General features: G+C 40.6%; 2 protein-coding genes across 2 annotated transcripts; both read left to right on the top strand.

Moving 5' to 3' along the window:
- The first annotated feature begins 3,388 nt into the window (after nt 1–3,388).
- Nucleotides 3,389–11,975, top strand: LOC111875373. The gene is made up of 4 exons (XM_023871585.2): nt 3,389–3,469; nt 8,591–8,816; nt 10,666–10,768; nt 10,871–11,975. Exons 1-4 carry the CDS (start codon nt 3,407–3,409, stop codon nt 11,517–11,519), a joined length of 1,041 nt encoding a protein of 346 aa, XP_023727353.1. The 5' UTR covers nt 3,389–3,406; the 3' UTR covers nt 11,520–11,975.
- Nucleotides 11,976–16,112: 4,137 nt separating this feature from the next.
- LOC111875375 (tubulin-folding cofactor B) lies at nt 16,113–21,981 on the top strand. The gene is made up of 6 exons (XM_023871587.2): nt 16,113–16,478; nt 16,620–16,766; nt 18,065–18,158; nt 19,630–19,821; nt 19,925–19,997; nt 21,681–21,981. Exons 1-6 carry the CDS (start codon nt 16,368–16,370, stop codon nt 21,796–21,798), a joined length of 735 nt encoding a protein of 244 aa, XP_023727355.1. The 5' UTR covers nt 16,113–16,367; the 3' UTR covers nt 21,799–21,981.
- The last annotated feature ends 3 nt before the right edge of the window (nt 21,982–21,984 follow it).

The raw sequence follows: 21,984 nt of genomic DNA, 5'->3' as shown, positions 1-21,984 counted from the left end.
TCACCTATCATCCGGGGCTGGTACAATAGGAGTATTAACCGCCATACAAAGTGGATTCAGTCTCAGCCCACCCGAAGAAATAATAATAATAAAAAGATAACGACCTACTAGACCACGCGGCTGTCACAACACGACTCTTTACGGCTGTGGGAACCTCAGCTCTGCTACCCACGCAGCTTGGAGGCACGTTTGTTTGTGTACTGTACAGTGCTGTTCGCTTGGTGATCCGACGCTTCTGTGCTTCCGCAACATTAAACAAAACTAACAGCCTCTCACAGTCTTTCATGGTGGAGTGGTTCGTATTCGGTAAATCCCACGTTCAAGGTTCAGCATAGACACCGGCTATCATGACTTGGGTTTCTAACGATTTCCTTGAGTCCCGATGCCGGGTTAGTACCTCAGATTAGGCAACGACCACTTCCTTTCATATCCTTTCTTATTCATTAACCATCGAATCATTCGATTATGTATAAGCTTATATGCTGAAACACGTGCAGAGCACATAATGAATGTGATTTACATAAATTGGTTTAAAATAGGATTAGAAGCGAGTTGATATCATCAGATTTGAGAATTAAAGAGGTAAATGAGCCAGAGATCCATGTGCGTTCTCACATATTTCTTATCACTACACAAAATGAAGGTTCAGGTATGTTCCAAATATACACATCACCAGATACGTTCTCGTGACTCTTGATGCATAGGCATTTATAGTCGCAATGAAAGTCTATAGGCCTGATTATTACTTTCGAAATGTACTTCTGGGATTTAACGACGTTTCGGAGGATCATGTTGCCTCTATCTTCAGGATTAAAAAATAAGTCAACAAAGACAGAGCCTGCTACCCACCTGCTTTCAGGCTGGTTTCTTGCTTGGCTTATTTTTCGACCCTGAACAGGGTGGATACATGTTTCCCCAAAACGTCAGTTGGCTTTCAGTGGACTAAACGGCGTCATATGCCAGGACATAGAACTCTTCATAAATACTGCTGTGAGAACCTCAGACCCTACATGTATTTTAGCTATTTTCCATTGTTCAGTATTTCTCTCATCAAACACTTTCTATAGATACATTACGCATATAGAGCCCAGACGTAGTATAATATTGAAATATATTTTAAAGAAATAGTATGCAGTTATTTGGACTGGATTAATCTGGTTCAGGATAGGGTCCAGTGGCTGGCTACATAGTGAGATGAGAGGAAACTTTAAGATTATTACGTAATAAATTTATACATCTCTTTTAGCAATCGTATCTACATTTTTTCGCTACATTTCATAAGTTTTGAAGGGACCTACGTATGTACAGACACTATTATTAGGTTTATTTATTTATCTGTGTTCCTCAAAAATTCAGTAGCTCAGATAACACAGCGTTGAACGGTGGGATGATAGTGAACAGTGAACTGCAAATGACGTGGAAGGATGTGGTCATGGCCTAATCTGAGATATTGTCCTAGCACATGTCTGGAGCGACTGAGGAGAACCACAAACATATCTCAGTCTGGAGAGCCGGTGTATGATTCGTGAAATGGAAGTATTGAAACGACTACGCACCGAGGGTCGCAGCCTCCTCCTGTTCAATGGTCACCGTGGCTTCTACCTCTGGGCATAAAGCGGCAGGGGAATGAAACTAACCACTCACCTCCATCTACTGCCGAGATCAAGAATGGTGGAGGTATAACTGCACTCACCCATACGTCTTTATGGCATAGTGCTTAATTAATTAAGCAAGGGGACACTTCAAGTTCCGTAATATCCATACGCGTATTACACTTGGTCATCGACTTACGACGTATGCGACTTAGACCGGCCGCACTTACGACTACAAAAAAATGAAAAATAAAAGTTGATTAACATGTAAAAGTTTTTAAAAATAAACCATAAAGTTGATAAAAAGATTAGAAAGGTTAAAAATACCGTTAATAAATATATGGCTGACATACGATCAGATCGACTTACGACCTGTCAGTCGGAATGGAAGTCGGTCGTATTTTTTTTTATTGCTAGTGGGGTGGGATTAAGTCCCTTGTACTGCGGCCACTTCTTGTACCAGCCCCAGATGATAGGTGAGGGTGATTGTGAGAGCAATTGGTGGAATGAAGATTTGCAGGGGAAACCGAAGTACTCGGAGAAAACCTGCCCCAGCGACACCTTGTCCACCACAAATCCCACTTGACCAGACCCGGGATCGAATCCGGGCCGCCGCGGTGGGAAGCTACCGACTAACCGCTTGAGCTTTGGCGCGGCCAAGTCGGTCGTAAGTCGACGACGAAGTGTAATTTAGTAATTGATTTACCTTACGCAGCCGATCACAGTGGCCGCGCGGCCTAAGGCATGAACCGTCTTCGCCCGCTCGAGCATTGTGATCGTGGGTTCGAGTCCCACTCAAGGCATGGATGTCAGTGTACGTTTATTCTGTGTGTAGGTAGCGGCCTTGCGACGGGCTGTTCCCCCGTTCAAGGAGTCCTACCGACTGTGTATAGGATTAAGAAACTAAAAAAGAGGTCAAGGTCCGAGAAAGGACTATAGATAAATAGACAGATATAATTGATTTACGCACTAAGCTGTCTGTTGCCGTCAGAACCATGTTTAATGTTTATTAATTCGGTGACTGCAGACAATTAGTCTGCTAGAGTGGTCATAGCGACAGGGAGCAGTTTCAGTGCGAAGGCATTCAGATGTCACTGAGCGGTGTCAAGCGGCCGCGACAATTATCACGTTTTGACATGTCAATGCCTGCTTCAATAATAGAACCCAAAGCATGATCGAGAGAGACAGGCGTAACTGAATCACGAGGCATTGAATAAATGTGTAATTTGAGGACGAAATTATTGAATGTCGGTCTATTCGAATGCTGTTATCTTATGGGATTTGACTCCATATAGTGTGGTAGAAGTTTATCGGCGTTTCGAAGTAACGTACTGTCTTCGTCTTCATGGTCAAAGAACAAGCCAAGCAAACATCAACCAGAGATTGCTTACTTGGCATAATCTTCGATTCTGAATATGGAGGGAGTACATTCCTCCGAAACGTCGGCAAACTATCAGTCGTCATATCTAGATCTTTAACGAGCGCAACAGTAATACAAATTCATATATGTTCTTTGGGTCATGTAGTTACCGCTGTGTTTCTAAGGTTAATAAAACGATTAATAAGCCATCGCTAAAATTGCTCAGAAGTGACCAGCCCTAATGAGAATTGCATGAGACGGCGTCCGTGTTCCACGATTTGAACTCCGGATTGTGACCGAGGGGTGAAATACTTTCATATCTGCGTGTACTTGAAATCAATAGCCTAGCGTAGCGGTAGATCAATATACCGACGCTTGCGTCGCGCCTCTTCACTTCTCCTGATGGCGCCATGACGTACCCCACCCCATCAGATGCCCTGCCTGGCCCTAGTGCATGAACGCCCAACCGACATCTTGGAGCTCTGAGGGAGATTCACCTGCCTCTGTTATCAGCAAGGTAATTTGTTCGCCCTAAGCAGGTCTTTCCAGACTGTGCACGTAGAAGTCAAGTATAATTCTTACCTTAACTAATTACAAGGTTTCTCAGTTCTCGCCCTTCTGGCATTACATTAATTTATCCCACTTATCCTCATTTCACGTCCTCTGTAAGTTGCAGCCTTTTCACCGTTTTCCTTAACCAAGAACAGACTAAAAGGCTGGGGCAACACGAGCGCACAAAATGCTAACGCACGTCGTGACGTCCGTTATAGAAATAAAGAAGAGAGGCGAATGCTACGCTTTCTTGTGGCTCCATTGTAGACAAAAACTACGCACCGCATTCTGCAACTGTGTGGTGTCCTCAGCAACGTCCGTCATAAAGTACGTTCGTTGCAACGGACGCACTTCGTGCTCTCGTGTGGCCCCAGCCTAAATCAGTACAAATATTTGCGTGTTAATAGCAATAGTTTTTAATGTCTGTTTAGTTATTTCGTTTACTTTCAATTAATTAATTTACTCATTTTGAATGGGGAGCCTGGATAGCGCAGTTCGTACAGCGACTGGCTCCGGACTGGACGATCGAGGAGATGGAGTTCGAGTCGCAATCGGGGCAAAATTTTTCTTTTCTGCATGTCGTCCAGACCAGCTCTGGGGCCAATCCAGCCTCTTATGCTATATGCAACGGGGGTTTCCCCAGGGAGTAAAGCTGCCGGAGCGTGAAGCTAACCACTCACTTCCAACAAGTGCCGAGATCACAAAAACGTGGATCTATACATCAACTGCCCCATACGCCTTCGTGGCGTAGTGCTTAATCAGTTAAGCACAGGGACAACTTTACCTTTACTTGTTTTGAGTTGAAGTCAAGGCCGAAGCCGCATGTTCCTACGAAACTTTAGAATCCACCTCCAAATCTACACGGTGTTCCTAACATGGCTTAATTTTATACTCTGAATATGGTGGCAGAAGCTTCCTTCGAAACGTCTGTAAATATCTAACACACTCCCTGATGTCACACACAAGGAACCATTAATCTTCAATAAGCCTTGAAGCTATTCTTGTTATATACCTTTCTGTTCAGGTTATGTCTTCAACGAGCATGTCAGGGCGGCCTCTAGCAGCCAGCGACGAAGCTAATCTGCGATTGGTCACATTCCTCTGCTTTATATTAAAATTTAATACTTAGCGTCCCCATTTCATTCGGATGTTACTAACATTAATATGGTACGGTTCATTGACTTCGCAAATCTCGTTTACAATCTACCAGTCCAGGCTGCACTTAGACTATTAATGAACCGTTAACTCTTATCTTGATGATCTCCCATGCTGTCCCCTCTATGTTGGACCTTTTCACTGCCTCGTGACAGATTTACATCAGACGTTTCTGGAAGTAGAAAGTGGCCCCTGTCATCCCCATTGCTGCGGTGCCACCTAGTGATCACCACGAACTGCCTGCTCATGCACATTCGGTCCTTAGCTCGATGGTCACTGAGTGATATTTCGGAGTAGCCTGCTGCCTCCAGCCCTGAAGGACACTGCAGATATCATGTCTAAAACGTCTTTTAAATTTCGTCATTATCGGACAGTGTTGTAGATTATTACGTAATTGTTATAGAAAGTTTTTTTCTCTCTCTCTACAGCCCCCTTGATCCCTGGCTTCTGATTTTCAGTTTCATGATCATTTTACAGACGGTAGGACGAGTAATCAGCTCGTCGCAACACCTCTACCTAATCACAGGACAACACAAACACAGAATAAACACACATTACTAAACATCCATGCCTGTGTGCGATTCGAACCCACGATTGCGGCTTCCGAGCGAGAGAAAATACAACATACCTTAGACTGCTCAGCTACCATGACCGGCTATTACAAACTTTTTTATTGCTAGTGGGGTGGGACTAAGTCCCTTGTACTGTGGCCACTTCTGGCCTATTGTACCAGCCCCAGATGACAGGTGAGGGTGATTGTGGAGCAATTGGTGAAATGAAGATTGGCAGGGGAAACCGAAATACTCGGAGAAAACTTGCCCCAGCGCCACTTTGTCCACCACAAATCCCACTTGACCAGACCTCGGGATCGAAGCCCGGCCGCCGCGGTGGGAAGCCAGCGACTAACCACTTGAGCTATGGCGCGGCCTATTACAATCTTACTAGGCTCTATTTAGGGATACGCAGTGGCGTAGTTGTTTGAGGCCTTATGCTACAAGCCGGAAGGTCACTGTGAAGAGTAAGTAGAAGTAAAAGAAGTAAACTTGCCACTGTGCTTAATTAATGAAGGCGTATAGGAGAGCAGTATAAATCCACATTTTCTTGACCTCGGCACTAGTAGGAGGTGAGGGACCAGCTTCACACCCCGGCCGCTTTACCCCCGGGGAAGGAGCCACCGGTACTCATTGGCTAGGAAGCTGGGTGGGCCCCAGAGTCGGTCTGGACGGTGCAAGAGAGAAAATTCTTGACGCTACATGGTCTCGAACACCGACCCCTCGGTCGTCCAGCCTGTAGCCATTCGCTGTACCGACTGAGCTGATTGCGAAAAGTATTATCGTCTAACTTGTTACGCGCGTGTACTCCGATAGAAGTTCACCGACATTTCGGAAAAACTCAGTTGCCTCTATCATCAAGGTCGGAGATATAGCACGCTAGCAGCGAGGAAGAAGAAAGCAACAAGCTGAACTCTTAATTACCTACACGGCGTCACATCCCAGGATATTAATATTTTTCTCTCTAAAATTGCGCCTATGTGAAACAGCGACTCGCTTTACGAACTCTCTGCAGGAACGCAATTTTTCTTAGGAACGGGGCGCTGTCTGTATGATCATCAGACCTGTCGTCTGCGAATATAAATGAGTGGGCTAGAAAGAGTGGTATAGTGCAACAGGAGGGCCTAGAGTAACGAAGAACACAGTGACCAGATAGGGTGTTTTGTTGACGTCTCCTTTGCGGCGTCTTCTTCGTTCGAGTTACTGTAACACGCGAGTATGACAGTCACGCAACAGATGCTTCAGCTGTCGGAACATTGTTGCCAACTGGATGCAGAGGGATGTGATAGCTAAGTACTGTTGGATGCCTTCGCAAATAATATAAAGCATCTCCCGTCTCTCTGGGTCTGTGTGTATATTTATAAGTGTACGTACTCTCTCTACGTTTTAGGGCCTTCCTAGAACAGTTTGTAGTTATTCAGCTGCCCATAAACCCCACCCTTTATGCAACCCGAAATACATTACCAGTTTCGCAGAAGATATCTGTATGTGTTAGCCTTCACCAGTCCAATCCAGTCCACGCTCTCACAACCAGTTAATCTAATATTAATTTTAATATTATCGTCCCACCTACATCTGATTCCTGCCAAGCAAATTGGCTCAGATGATGACCGGTTCAAATCTCGGTCAGGACACCGGCTATCCCGATATCTTGTTGTTGTTGTTGTTGTTGTCTGCAGTCCCTCCAGGCCAATACCACAGTACTGCCCCATTTTATACTGCGGCTGCCTTTTCCCACATTATTCATTAACCTTTTAACGCCTAATGGTTACTATATGCACCACCTGGTTTAACATACTAGAATTCTGCATTCTGCCCACACAGTGTGTTTGTGTGTTTCATATGGTTTTCACAATAAGCATCCGATGTTTCCCTAAACAGCATTAACCGGTTGGGCTTTGTGGCGGAGACACAATGTGTTTCCTGTGAGGTACGAACTGCATTTATATATTTAGTTTGGAAGAAATTCGGTCTTTAAAGGGTTAAACCATCCTTCCATTTACGCATCATAGGCCGATGAGATACTGAAAACGTTGTTAAACAGTGACCAAATTAAATAACGTTCGGGTTCGGCCCTTCTGTAGGTGTGAATTAAAGATGTCCAGTCTTAATTCAGGTTAATGAAATTTGTTATTCAGGATTTTTGATGAAATTTGCTGTCCAAGTTCAGATTTGGTCCTTAGTGGACAATAAGAACTGGCAATTCATATGACCACATGAATACCATTTGAGCATTCTGATCAAGTATTTATGAGACAGAAAATATTGAAGTAAAATAGTTCACAATTGTTTTCCTTTTGGCTCAGCACTCATGTTGTTGATATCTTGTTTGAGGTCATGTAACCTCTGCAGTTGATACAGCATCATAAAATACTCTATGAATCAATTAGTCCAGGGCATGTGGTAGCGTATTTGGTTGAGGCACTATGCTACAAGCCGGAAGGTCACGGGGTGGAATCCTGAGGAGGTCATTGGATTTTTTTCAATTTACCTAATCCTTCCAGCCGCACTATGGCCCTGGGATCGACTCAACCTCTAACAGAAATGAATACCAGGAATATTCTTGGAACATTCTTGGGGGTAAAGGGCAGTTGGCGCGTGGGGCTGACAACCTCACCACCATCTGTGAGCCGATTGTCTAGAAAATGTGGGAACCTCAGCATCTCACAACCCTATGGGCCTCCACTGCCTGTTACAGGGATGCTTTTACTTTTTACTTACTTTCTTATGAATCAATTCGTCCAGGTTGTCGGTTTAAAGTCCTTCCAATGTAACTGGCGCAGGCACTCGGAGAAACACCTGCCCCATCACCACTTTGTCTATCTTAAGTCCCACATGGACTGCTCTGTGACAAAAATCCACCTATACTGAATGCATTTTGCTTCCTTCACATGCATGCTGCATGCACCACCCATCTCATTCTCCATCATTTACTCATTTTAATCATATTTGGTGAGGAGTACAAATTATGACACTCCTCACAGTTTCCTGTTACTTCTTCCCTCTTAGAGACAAGTAGTCTTCTCAGACAGCCTCAGTCTCCATTTGTCCCTTACTTTGAGAGAGATCAACTTCCATACCCACACACAACAAAAGCAAAATTAGAGATCTATATCTTTTAATCTTTAATATTTTTAAACAGCAGACAGGAAAACAAAAGATTCTAAACAAAATGGTGGAAAGCATTCCAAGAATTGAATCTGCTCTTTAATTTCTTTACACATGCAATTGCATCATTGATGAAAAGTAAATCAGACAATTAGTTATTATGAAAAGCTTCTTTGGAACACCAGGAATGAAACTGTTACAGTAAATCCAAGATGGATATTGTTGCTATGTGTAAGACCGCTTCATTATTAACTTGCTTGATTTGTCTGCAGGCAATCAACATGGCAAGTGGAGTGGACCTTCTGATGTATTTTAACACATCATGCGTGGAGTGCTCAGACATGGGGCCACCTCCAGATACAATCCTCGGCATCCCACCACCTCCACTGCCAACCTTTCTGCAACGAGCCCCTGCCTTCAATGACACAGCAACTTGCAGTGTTCTCTGTGACTGGACAGCAGGCCCTGGTGTGGAGTATGTTGAGCTGCCAAGACAAGGTACAACAAGGCAGCTTCACTTCCTCTAACAATAACATGACTGCATATGAAGAGATTAGTGCAGTATAAAGCATGCTAGGATTTTGAAATCCCTTACAGTCATTGGTTTGCCTGTAAGTTCTCTGAAGGGCAGACACATAGTCCTTGGAAGCTTACAGTATCACCTGCTTCTTGCTCAAGGATTTCATAACCAACTTTCTTACTCTGTAACCAGCAAGAGCCCTGATAGAGATGAAGCCCCTAACTTAAACACCAAGAATGTGATAATGAGCCACGTGTTCTGAGCTATTGCATATCTCATGAGGTAGTCATAATTGAGTATGGAGCAATAATAGAATGATTATTATCAGGAGAAAACCAAATTAATGTGGGTGGAAACTTTCTCCAATGACACTTTCTTCCCCATGGATCTCACGTGATATTACACAGGATTAAACCCAGGCCTCTATGATCAGAAGCCAGAACCTATCTGCCTGGGTCACTGCAAGGCTTTTTTTATTGCTAATGAGATGGGACTAAGTCCCTTGTACTGCGGCCACTTCTGGCCTATTGTACCAGCCCTGGATGATAGGCGAGGGTGACTGTGGAGCAATTGGTGGAATGAAGATTGACAGGGGAAACCGAAGTACTCGGAGAAAACCTGCACCAGTGCTACTTTGTCCACCACAAATTCCACTTGACCAGACCCGGGATCGAACCTGGGCTGCTGTGGTGGGAAGCCGGCAACTTACCGCTTGAGCTATTGCACGATTGCAGGGCCTTTGTAATATATACCTATGTATATCTGTGTGTGTGTTCCTGCATGCACCCCTCTTGAATGAATGTGTATTCATATGCTGGTAAAGGAAGAAGGATCATGTAAACTTTAGGGTTCAATAAAATTTAAAAAATCTGACTGCCAAAGAAATATTTTGGTCACCTCTCATTATCTTCTTACTTTTTATTATTTGATAAAGAGTTGTTAAATGCCTGTAAAAATAAACAGCCATAACATTATATTTATAATTTAGCTCAGTCACCACTAATTATTAAATTGGAAAAAAAATTAATGCCCTTATGTAAACAAATAGTCAAAACTGCAAATATAAATCACTCCGTCCAATGTGACCTGTAAGTTATTTACTACATGAAAACTTAACACCCTTACAGTGAAACAGTGTAAAGAACACAGCAGCCACGAGCAAAGCCTGGACGATATAAAGAACCTCCACATCAAGATAGCCAGGTGGCACATTATCTGCCCCATATAAGAGGGACGATGGGAGGACGAACACGAGCCTGCATGGTTTACGAATTTTAATTATTGACAATCCAAAAAATTTNCCCACAAAAAATTTTTTTAATTAGCATCAAGAAATTTTATACAATTTTATAAAAAACTGTACACTCCCAGGAAACTGCTGTGTTTGTGAAATGTGAAATGTATATTTTGTGTACTATGTATTTTAGCATATAAGTGTACGTACTTTACGTCTAAACAACTTATGTGATGGTGGTTTCCTATTTGTAGTGATGTTTGCCCTCTGAAGATGGTCCACAGAGACCGAAACATGGAAGGGTGTTAAGTTTTCATGTAGTAAAAAACTTACAGGTCACATTGGACGGAGTGATTTATATTGTGACGGACCAGAATGAAACAAATCAAACTAGTCAAAACTGTGTTACCATTTTATGATTCTGTTATGGATAACAGATCTGTTATCATCCCTTTAGTTGGGAAACTCCAACATATGTTATAATATTGGCCTGATATCTTTAAAACTCTTTGGTACCTGGCGGGCATATTTTGTGGCCTCTAGCAACAGTCACTTTTCTTTCATGCTGACACATATTAATGGGTTTCATTCAGGACCAGCAATGGATGACACCTGGTTGCTGGTGTTGATTGCTTCCTCTGTTGGAGTGTTGCTTCTGGGAGCCCTTCTTGCACTCTTCCTGCTTAAGTGCAGAGTGTATGTATCCTATTCAGTCTATGCATTCTTGTTACTCATTCATCTGATATTCTTACTGGGTTCACTAAACATAATGTCAACTGTGCATTTGTTGTATTAAAGTGAGCGCAGTGGAAAAGGCTCTCTGCAGCTGGATGGTTCGACTCTGAGCAAGGCTAAAGGCGTTAAGGGATGTGAGGCAGTACTGTATCCATGCCCATCATCTGGTGGAGCTGTCACCCCAGACAGCCGTGTGTTGTGGGCAGCACTCACACCTCGTGGGACCACCCATCACTTCACAGCAGAGCCACCAATATATCACCAACCATACCAGCACCAACATAGTGTCCCCCAGTATGGTTCCACTTTGCAGCACCAAGCCCGCAGCTTGCCCCCCATCCCCACATCTCCTCAACACCCTCCATCACAAATATCACCATACCAGATCACACATATCACACAACAGTTGCCAGATACTCTCCCCGTAAGCTTTGACAACTCTGGCTTCATTGATTCAGATGATCCAACGCCAGTTGTAGAGAGCTACCAGCTGAGTGAATTAGTTGAAACAGGCAGCACTTGCAGCACGAGAAGGACTCCATCCAGTAGCCCTCATGCCTCACCTCGACCTAGAGTCTCTTCTCCAACCCGTATAGAGCACCCCAACCTGCCTCCCCTCAACCTACACCCAAGTCATCGTGGACTGCGCAGGACAACCCTCTCGAGGAGAGAATCAGATGCATCTTCAGTTTCTTCAGCTGTTGTACTGTAGACTTACCATAACATATTATATTAAAAAGAAATATCAAGGTAAGGCAGAAATAGTTTCAGTTCTATCTTACTGAAGTGTGAGTACCAAGTCAGTTTTCCAAACCTTGGTAGTTATTTTGATTATAATGCTGTGCCCAGAATCTTCTGAGTGTAAGATGCTCCATGACAGTTGGACACAGGTCCAGAAGCATTGCAACTTTGTAACAGAGGAGGGCTAACTGGAAGGTAAAGAGAGGTAAGGCTCTGAGTTGAGAAGGCCAGTAATTTACTACCTGTCAAGCATGTCGACTCTGAAGAAGAGTGCAGCAATTTCCTGCAAAACACAGGCAGTTTTTACCATTTTCACACAGAAGACCCTGGGCTGAACACTGTAAAATATGTACTTTATTTTTTTATTGCTAGTGGGGTGGGACTAAGTTCCTTGTACTTCGGCCACTTCTGGCCTATTGTACCAGCCCCAGATGATATGTGAGGGTGATTGTGAAGCAACTGGTGGAATGAAGATTGGCAGGGAAAACCGAAGTACTCGGAAGAAACCTGCCCCAGCGCCACTTTGTCCACCACAAATCCCACGTGACCAGACCCGGGATCGAACCCGGGCCACCATGGTGTGAAGCCAGCGACTAGCCACTTGAGCAATGGCGCGGCTGTTAAAATAAGTACTTTGTAATAACTAGATTACAATACGATTGCTTCATAATTCTATACATTTTAAAATGCATAATATGCAAAAATGTTATCCACAAAATGTTTCTCAAAAGGCTCTAACATAGTATGTTAATTATTAGGATGATATGGACTTTTCCAACTGAACATCTTTTAATTGCTCCTATATTTACTGTCATTCTTGAAGTCCAGTGTTGAATACATTCGTGGAATGGAAGGATACAGAACGCTTAACAAAATTAATTTGAGAATAACAGAAAATACTTAAATATTGATTTCAAACTTCTTGACACATCTCAAATTAGGATCATCGCAGTGCTCAAAATAGCCATGAAAGATGATCAGAAAATTTTACCTGTGCAGCTGATGAAAGTGGAATTACACAAATCAAGACATTATGTCATAACCTGTGGGTTAAAGGTTCTAAATAAATCTTTCTGAACTACAGATCTTAAATAAGATTTAAGATTCTCAAGGTTCTTGGTATTAAGATTATGATCTCATGGAATATGATGCCATGTTGTTTGATAGGTAGGGTCCTCCAAAACGTTAGCACCTATTTACCAGGCTATAAGGTGTCACATCTCAAAGATCATAAGAATCTTATTTTTATTTTCTGATTATGACTCGTTAACAGCAGTTTTGAAGGTCCCATACCAGCTCTAAGCATCGTATCAATCCATCAAAGTTCTCACAAAGAAGCATAACACCCTTGGGCCTTGTTCAAGGCATAATGGAATTTGAATGAATATTATTATTATGCTTATTGTCAAAACATTACATACAGACTGAAGTGCTTAAATAGCCGCTGGATGGTTTCAGGCTTACACTTGGAATGTGCTACGACAAAACTTAAGTGTCACCTTCTTCATCACAAACTTCTTAAACTTTCTACGGTCTCAGTACTGATTATGGTACTATATAGATCCCATTCACAGCACAAATATGGGTGAATTTATGTGTATAATGTTTGAAGTTCACATGTCACTGATCTCATATTGTTATGTGTTTGTATTTCGCAGATGTTTGTGTATATATCATATGCTGATTCTTAAGATATCAAGATGTAAGAATAAACATGCCTAATGAATTTAAATGGTGAATGAACCTCTGTCTTGTTTGCTTGAGTGTGTGAAGGTATTTGCTTTGTATGTCCACCATATGACATGCCATTGTTTTAGGAGTCATCAGGTCAGTGACTCATTCAACCAACACAGTAGGTTTGCCATTTGAGTTAGTCTAACTTTTTTGTAAAGGAATACGTGCATATACTTATTACATAACCACTATTCAGTTGTAATTTTTTAGTGGAGAATTGTTGCCCTGCTCTGTTCCAGTCCCTGTTGATGGGTTCATTGGATTTGCTAGTGTGCTATCTATTATAAAAAAGTACAGTAGTGACAATCTTGGGGTGCTGTCATAGACATAGATTAATGCTGTAACTGCTTATAAAGGCAGTGAAAATTGTAATGGCTAGTAATTAGTAAGAATGAATGAGATTTGAGATTTTTTTCTGCTGTGAGGACTCATATTATGGTGTTTCGGGTTACCTTCATTTCTTGATCAATATGCATGGTGATTTTACCACACTACATGGTGTAATAATCCATAAAACTGCAGTATGAGTAAGCGTGAAGGTGATTTGAGCATCCGAATAGGGTTATGTGCTGAAAGAGAACTGTGGCATGATGTCACTTTGGTGAAGGATGATTAGCTGCATTGGTTTCAGAGGGGTGTCATTGTAGCTTGAGCATACAAAGCAACAACTTTATTAATTCCTCTCACTGTCACTTTGAGAGAAATTTTGTCAGTTGTTTTTAAACCAAACATATATTGCTTTAATATGTGTGAAGGAGGTATCTCATCCCAAACATTTAGTGATATAATGCATAAATGTTATGTTGTATGTATGTATGAAGTATAAGAATACATTAGTTTATTCATTGTTTGTTATCACTTGATTGTTTTAGTGAAGATGGGGTAAGGAAGTCTGATAAATTATGCTGTAATTATATTTATACATATAAGAATTTTGTAACCGTGGTTCAGAATCTTAGAATATAGAGACAATCCTTCTAAAGCCCCAGTCTCTTGATATTTTACGGAATTAATCTGCAATTGTACATGCATATATGAGACATTATCTGCTGGAAGTTTGAGTGTCAGACATATATAATGCATAAATTAAATGCTTCTGAATTTGATGAAATAAATTCTAAAACATAACTCAATGTACTATTACAATACAACCTGTTTGTTTATTTTCCAGGAAAGTTATCCTAGATTGTATATGGCTGTAAGACTGTGTGAATATCACAAGTTATACACACGTCATGGATGCTATATATATATTATAAAGCAGTTGCAAATCAGAAAGGATTACAGCAACAGTAATGGAAGAAGGCAGTCATTCCCATAAGAAGCTGATTAAAAATTCTGATTTCTATGTGACCAGCTGGACTTGAATCACCTGCAAAACAGGTGTAATATTTCTATTATCCCTGTATGTTGTACGTAATACTTAGAGCTTACTCTGCTTGAATGCAAAGTTTATTTTCAGAGGTCTGTGATGCAAGCAACTGAACAATCTAAATTTAACAGAACATATCTTAACAATACATAGCCTAATCCGGTATGATTGAAAAAATTGTCAAATTCCATATTGTAGAAATTTATGAAATCTGAACATTTTCGAAAATTCCGAAAATAACAATGTTCATAAATAAAAAAAACATATTGGAAATTAAATAAATTTGAATGGTTTCAGAAATTCTGAAGAACAGGTGTAACCTTTCAATCTTCATGAGCTGTTCTTGTCTGCATACTGATGTGGTTGGGTCGTCTGTCAATCCCAGTTTGAAAAGGTGTCCTTTTAAGTGGCAGTGTCCAGTAAGCAATCCTACCACCCATGTTAATTGATCTCTGTTTAATTTCAACAGATCCTTCACTCTTCTGGCAGAGGGTCCTAATATAAATCCCTTTGCCTGTTTGAGTCCAATTGTGGATTCCCATTGTTTTTTGTGATTTCTATCTGTCCAGTCCGTGATCGGTTTCTTGGCAACTGCAATTGAGATGCCGCAAGCTGAGTCAGATCCCATGAACTGATGTTCAGATCCTGTTCTTGCCAGGTGATCTGCCATTTCATTCCCAGCAATACCCTCATGACTTGGCACCCATATCAGCTGAGCTATGTTATGTCTGGCCAGTTGTATGAGGGACTGGTGGCAGTCTCAGACCAATTCTGAAGTGATTTGATGTGTACCAAATGCTTTAATTGCAGGTTGACTATCTGATAAAATATAGATGTTCCTATGTTTATAGTCCCTATCTAAATTCTCAACTGTGCATGCCTTAATGGCATACACCTCTGCCTGGAATACTGTTGTGTACTGACAAAGGCCGAAACTACGTTTCCGCCCAGTTCCATCACAATACACCCCAGATCCAGTGCTTTTATTTGCCTTGGAACCATCTGTATACGATATTAGCCCCCCCCCTTTCTATTGGGTTCAAACCCCTCTTTCCATTCACTTCTATCAGGAAATCTGATCGTGAAGGGTTCATCATAGACACGTTTCGATATCATTTTATCAGACCCCATCTATAAGATGGGTTCTTTTTTCATGTCCTGGATCATGTAAAATGAAATATTCATATTCCACATCCAGTGCCAAGAAACTTTTTCCTGATTGATATGAATGAAGTGATATTAGTTAAACTACTGACAGAAAATGGAGTAAGAACCTCAACAGCCTCAATAGTACGTGAGATCAAAGTGGTAAATTTATTCATTGCTGTTTCGTGAACTCGGGATTCATGGGGAGTTGTACGCATGGGCTATTACGGGCTAGTACAATAGATCCGTAGAAAGCGAAGTAAGGATAGTAGTTAACCTTTATACCGACTGAGCTTTCAGCAGTGTCTGCAACCATTATACGACAAATATGCTGAACGAAAAGAATAGGCGGGAGAGTAATGCATTGTTGCGTCACGCGGTTACATTGCCAGGCAACAGGATTGCAATCCGTTGAGATAGGCTTCTGTTACGGTCTTTTCCGTCTTTTCGTCATTTGCTTATGGTCACTTGTGGTAGTGAGGTTCGCGAGGTGGAAGAGAAGTAAAATAAAACCTTTAATTTAGAAGGCAGATATTTTGTGTTTGTGACTGTAGTATTGGAGAAAGTATGGCAGATTTTTTCCGAGATTATGTAAATTTTACTATAACGAAGTCAGGCCAGAAAGATGCGTGTGTTGAAAGACGTTTTCCGACAGATATTACAGTTGCCTGTTTGAAGGTTATGTCTTACTTGTTTCTTCCCCGGTCTTATTTTTGACATTTATGCATGTTGTAAATATTTTGTAAAGTATCATGTGTATAACTAGACTAGATGATGTTATCATTGAAACCATGTAAATAAACTTACGTATATTTGCAGGGGAAATTGGAACTGATTACTGGTGGAAGTGCATCAACGATGAAGATTGAACTATACACGAAAGATGATGAATTTATTGGGACGTGTGATAATGATGAAGCTTTACTTGGCTATTACGTAACGAATGATGGTAAAATGCGTCTTCATGTAAGTGCTTAGATTTACACGTAAGATGTTATGGCTTTAAGTTGTCCAATGAATATTTCACTAACATGCTATACTGAACACTGGCATTAAATCCCCTTAAAGAATTGGGTGATCTCTAAATATACTTTGCGAGATTTTAAATTCTTGTGGTAGTGAATAAGAAGATAGTCTCTTCTGACATGTGTCATCATTTAGTCTGATTGAAAGTTTCTGATATTTCAGAGGTATCAGCTGCTTCCACATTCAGTATGCTTGATGATGGAGGCAGCAGGTTCCTCCAAAATATTGTTACCATTGTTCAGTGTACCCCGAAAATGAAGGCAGGAGGTTCCTTTGAAATCTTGGTAATGTGGTGTAACCAGGTTACACGGTGTCACATCCCAGAAGACAGTATCCTAAATATACTTTGTTGAATTCTACCAAATGAATATGAATGAATCAGGGTTGCTATGGTTAAAATTTGAAATATGTTATGGCTATTGATGCCTTATTCATTTATACAATATATGTCTGTAAAAGAAGTATAAGTGTAGTGTTAATGTAGGTTAGTGTTTTTTAATGATCCATTACTATTTTAAGACATGCATCATGCAATGTGGTGTGAAGCAGCACCCTGTTCTCAATCTTTACCAATGTTGTTTATGAATAAATCTATGTTGAATTCTGAGGATACACTTTATGGACACAGATGAGATCTCAGGTACTCAGGGCAGTTACTGTGAAGAGTATTATCTTCTTAGACGTGGCATCGTGTAGTCTGGTAGTTCAACTGTTTTGGAGGGACATATTGATCAGCCTGCTCACTTTTTGACCATGAACATGGAGGCAGTATATCAGTTAACCTCTGTGCTACATGGCGTCACACCCGAGAAGATAATATGGCATTTTAACGTGCTTTAATACATTGACATTCATTAGTACCATGTTGAAAATGAAGGTAAACATAAAGCTTTCCCTTTGTTTATTTAATTAAACACCACTCAATGAAGATATATGGGGAAGTGGTGGTAATAGCTCAACCATTCTTGACCTTGACACTGGATGTGGAGATGAGTGGTCAGTTTCATGCCCAGACTGCTTTGAAACCCCAATACCGATTCAATAGGAGGATGTGTGGACCCCAGAGCTGGATTGGATGCTGTGGAGAAGAGAAAAATCTCTTTCCCCTTCTGGGAATCAAACCCTAGCCATCCAGCCAGTAGCCCAAAGCTGTAGCAACTGAATATCCCAGCTTCTATCTGAGAAGCTAGTACATGATATAATTATAGCTTTTCTCAATAGTTTTCTTTAAATTTCAGGTAGTGGATGCATTTTTACAGAGAAAAGAATTTGAAGATCTTTCAAAAGTAGAAAAGTTTGAATTGTCATTAGAAGAATATTCAAAACGACCAGGTAAATAGTTTAATATTATTTTGTGTGTTATAAATTCTGATATTTATAGACTCATGAGATTATTTTAACACTTTTTTTTGTTCTTATTTTAACATATTTTTTTGTTCATCCAGAATGAGACACCCCTTTTTAATAGATATACTGTCAGTTTAGAATCATCAATTAAAAAACTATTCGATTTGATGTTCTCACAGCAGTGACTATGAAGTGTTCTGTCTTGTGGGATATAACACTGTCTAGTCTGTTGAAGGTCAGTTTATATTTTCTGAGGAACGTCGCTTCCATCTTCAGGGTTAGAAGAGTAAGGCAAGCAAGAAACTCATGAATGAGTTCATATCTTACTGGTAGAACTCATTTTGTGGAAATGCAACAGTTAGACAAAAGTATCTCAAATATAAAGACATATACTTCAGCATTTAAAGAAATAAAACGTGGTGTACCACAGGGTTCTGTTTTGGGACTCCTTCTGTTCTTGTCGTTTATAAATGATATGCCCTAAGCTGTTCAAGATGCTAAGGTGGTGTTATTCGCAGATGACACAAATATATTACTCATCAAGAAAGATCTCATATCTTTAAAAATTGCAAAAGTTTTGAAACAACTAGAAAATTGGTTCTTGACAAATAATCTTATAATAAATATGGAAAAGACCAAAGCAATACTATATCAGGGAAGAGGATCTAATTTCATTCATAGACCCATTCTGTATTTAAATAACAAAGAAATAACTTATTCATCAAATTTAAAATTTTAGGTGTTTAATAGTACAGAAAACTTTAGTTGGGCCACTCATATACATCGCCTTCGTCAAAAAATTGTTGACGTGTAGTGTTTGGCTGATTTCAACTGACATGCCCAGTTGTGCCTGTGTAACAGTTATGGATGTTATATAAAAAAATGGCATGAAGGAGGCAGCCATTCTTTGCTGAGTTTATTGTTTGACCCTGAAGATGGAGGCTGTGTTCCTCTGAAACATCAGTTGACTCTCACCAGACTATATGGTGTTATATCCCAGAAGACAGAACTCTCCAAAACATGACCCTGATTTCATCCATATTGATTCCATCAATATGGAGACAACACACACACACATATCCAGCAGTACAATGCACGCAGTCACAAGGGAAGGACACAACACAGCACAAAATATATACAAGAATATAGGGAGAGTACTCCCATAGGAGAGGATCGACATAACTCGTGAATTTTAAGTGTGACATATAGATGATAAATCTTGAAGAAAAGTTTTAATATATAAACTTTATTATCATGACATATATACATTTTAATCATTTTATAAAGGAGACATGATGGCATACAGTGCAATGGTTTGACGTAAATAAAACCAGACCTGAAGATAGCACATTAGTGCCAAAACATGTAGTGAGGAGAAAAGTGAAATTGTGTGCACTGTAAGACTGTTGGTACAAATACACATCATGAACCTGATTTCATCACTTTGCTTTTATAGGTACAGTGAAGTCATTTCTTGAACGTAACAAATTAGGCAAATACAGTCCTGAAGAAATGAAGCAGAGAGAAGAGAAAAAGAGAAAAGAAGAGGACGCTAATGAAATAGCTGCAAAGGCTATTAAAGTGGGTGAACGCTGTGAAGTGAGAGTACCAGGTCAGCCAGTCAGAAGAGCTACTGTCATGTTCATAGGTAAAGCACATAAAAGCAACTGCATACTGCTGAACTTTCCTGGTATATGCCTTCTGGGTATTAAATCAGTTTCTGAAACTTGATCTGTTGGAATTTCTTGCAGGTAAAGTTCATTTCCAACAGGGTTTGTGGACTGGTATCAAATATGATGAACCTCTGGGGAAAAATGATGGCACGTAAGTACACATTGTAAGTACAGCCAACTCTCGATTATCCGGGATAATGGTGGGCATGGAAATCACGATTAATCAAAAACCCGGTTAAGACAAATGTTATTAAAAGTAGTACTGTAATACTGTACTTTCATAATACAGGCCTACCTGTATTTAAATTTACTCATCCTCATTTTTATGTCATCTTATGGCCTATTTAATACTTTTTTTTTACATTATACTGAAGTGTGAATTAGTTATTTCAATCACAGTGTTCAACAACATCCAACGCTTTTTACGAATATTCACATTTAACACTTAAAAAAAATAATATTGTCTTTTGCTTTTTCGCGGCATTTTCCTTTTTACGGATATCCGTACGAAGCCTACGTAATATTAGCTTGTCACTTAATAAACTGTTCTCTTCACTCTCAAGATAGTCTAGTAAGGATTCCAAATGATTAAGAGCAGCACCATGTGATATTTTCTTACTAGCAGCACTGTCCACCTCTTCCTCATTCTCACTTTCTTCCCGCTCTTCTGGTTGCACCCCCACTGAATTTATGGTTTTGTCACTGCTTAACATTTCGAAGCCCAGCTCACACGAGTTTCTGTTGAATACTTAACACAACACGCTTCCTTTTACCCCTGACATTTTGCTAACGCACTTGAAGATCGATACAAAGAGACCAACTGGGGCGGTGTATCTGTCCTTCAAACTTTCCACAAATACTTGCATTCTTTCACCCCTACCCTAGAATACTGTGTTAGCATAATGGGACCAAAGAATGCAGAGCTCGGTTCACACTAGTGCAAAAATAGTGTTACAACTCACCACGTGAAACAAAAGTGAATGAATATTAAACAACATATAAGCCTAAAAAAAGCCTCAGTAGCCCCGGTTAAGCCGCAAACCGGTTAATCGAGAGTTGACTGTATTCAGATTGTGGTGTTCTGCATTATGACACCACTTGGTATCATACATGGATTTCAACAGTTTGGACAAAACTGCTGCGTCAATCTTCAGAATCAAAGTCAGTGTTGTTACCATACCTTCAGGTTATATAGACAGTTGCAAGAAAAGCTTGGACTGTCTTGCTCCCACAGATCTGAGTGACCCTCTTGCAGCTACCTGGATAACTGGACTATCCTCCCCACACTCTGTTCAACCCTGAAGATGGAGGCAGCATGTTCCTCCAAAGCATTGGTGTCACAATCCAGAAGCTCACAAACCATGAGCTATTAGATATCCCCCAGTAGTTTGGGACGGCTAAGGGGTTGGAATTTGAGTCCTGGTAGGTGCAGGATTTTCTTCTCTCTTTGTCAGCCAGACTGGTTCTGGGGTTCAGCTGGGTAGTGGGGGCTTTCCCCAGGGGTAAAGTGGCTGGGGCGTGAACCTGCCCACTCACATCCAACTAGTGCCGAGGTCAAGAAAATGTGGATCTATACATCCACTTCCCCATATGCCTTCATGGCATGGTAGCTGCGACTGTTGAAATATCGATATGTAGCGCAGATAGGGAGTCAGGGAATGCATTTGGTTTAGCTTTGGTGAGGAAGCATTTTGGAAAATGACAAATTGGTAGATGAGGATGGGAGATCTGCATGATATTAGCTCTATTTTAGCAAGATCTATTTTGAGTACCAGAGTTCATTTTAAGTAAGGGTTCTCTTTCTGATTATATAATTTAATTTTTCCCCTCACAGGGTGGATGGAAAAAGGTACTTTGAATGTAGTCCAAAGTATGGTGGATTTGTGAAGCCAATCCATGTTACGGTTGGTGATTTTCCTGAAGAAACATTGGATACTGATGATGAAATCTGAAGCCATAGTAAGAGAGATGCAAACTGAAGATTGTTTCAGTTCATTGTGTTCAGCTGGAAAACTTGTTTGGTTGGTTGGTTTTGATACAAGTTTATATCTTTTGTACATTCCTTTCCTAATTGCTTGTCTGACGTTTAGGTTTAATTATCAGCTATTTTTTTTAATAAATTTGCAAATAGTATACAT

Source organism: Cryptotermes secundus, unplaced genomic scaffold (genome assembly GCF_002891405.2).
Source record: "Cryptotermes secundus unplaced genomic scaffold, Csec_1.0 scaffold2437, whole genome shotgun sequence".
Lineage (NCBI taxonomy): Eukaryota > Metazoa > Arthropoda > Insecta > Blattodea > Kalotermitidae > Cryptotermes > Cryptotermes secundus.
This window is presented reverse-complemented; position numbering and strand designations above follow the sequence as displayed.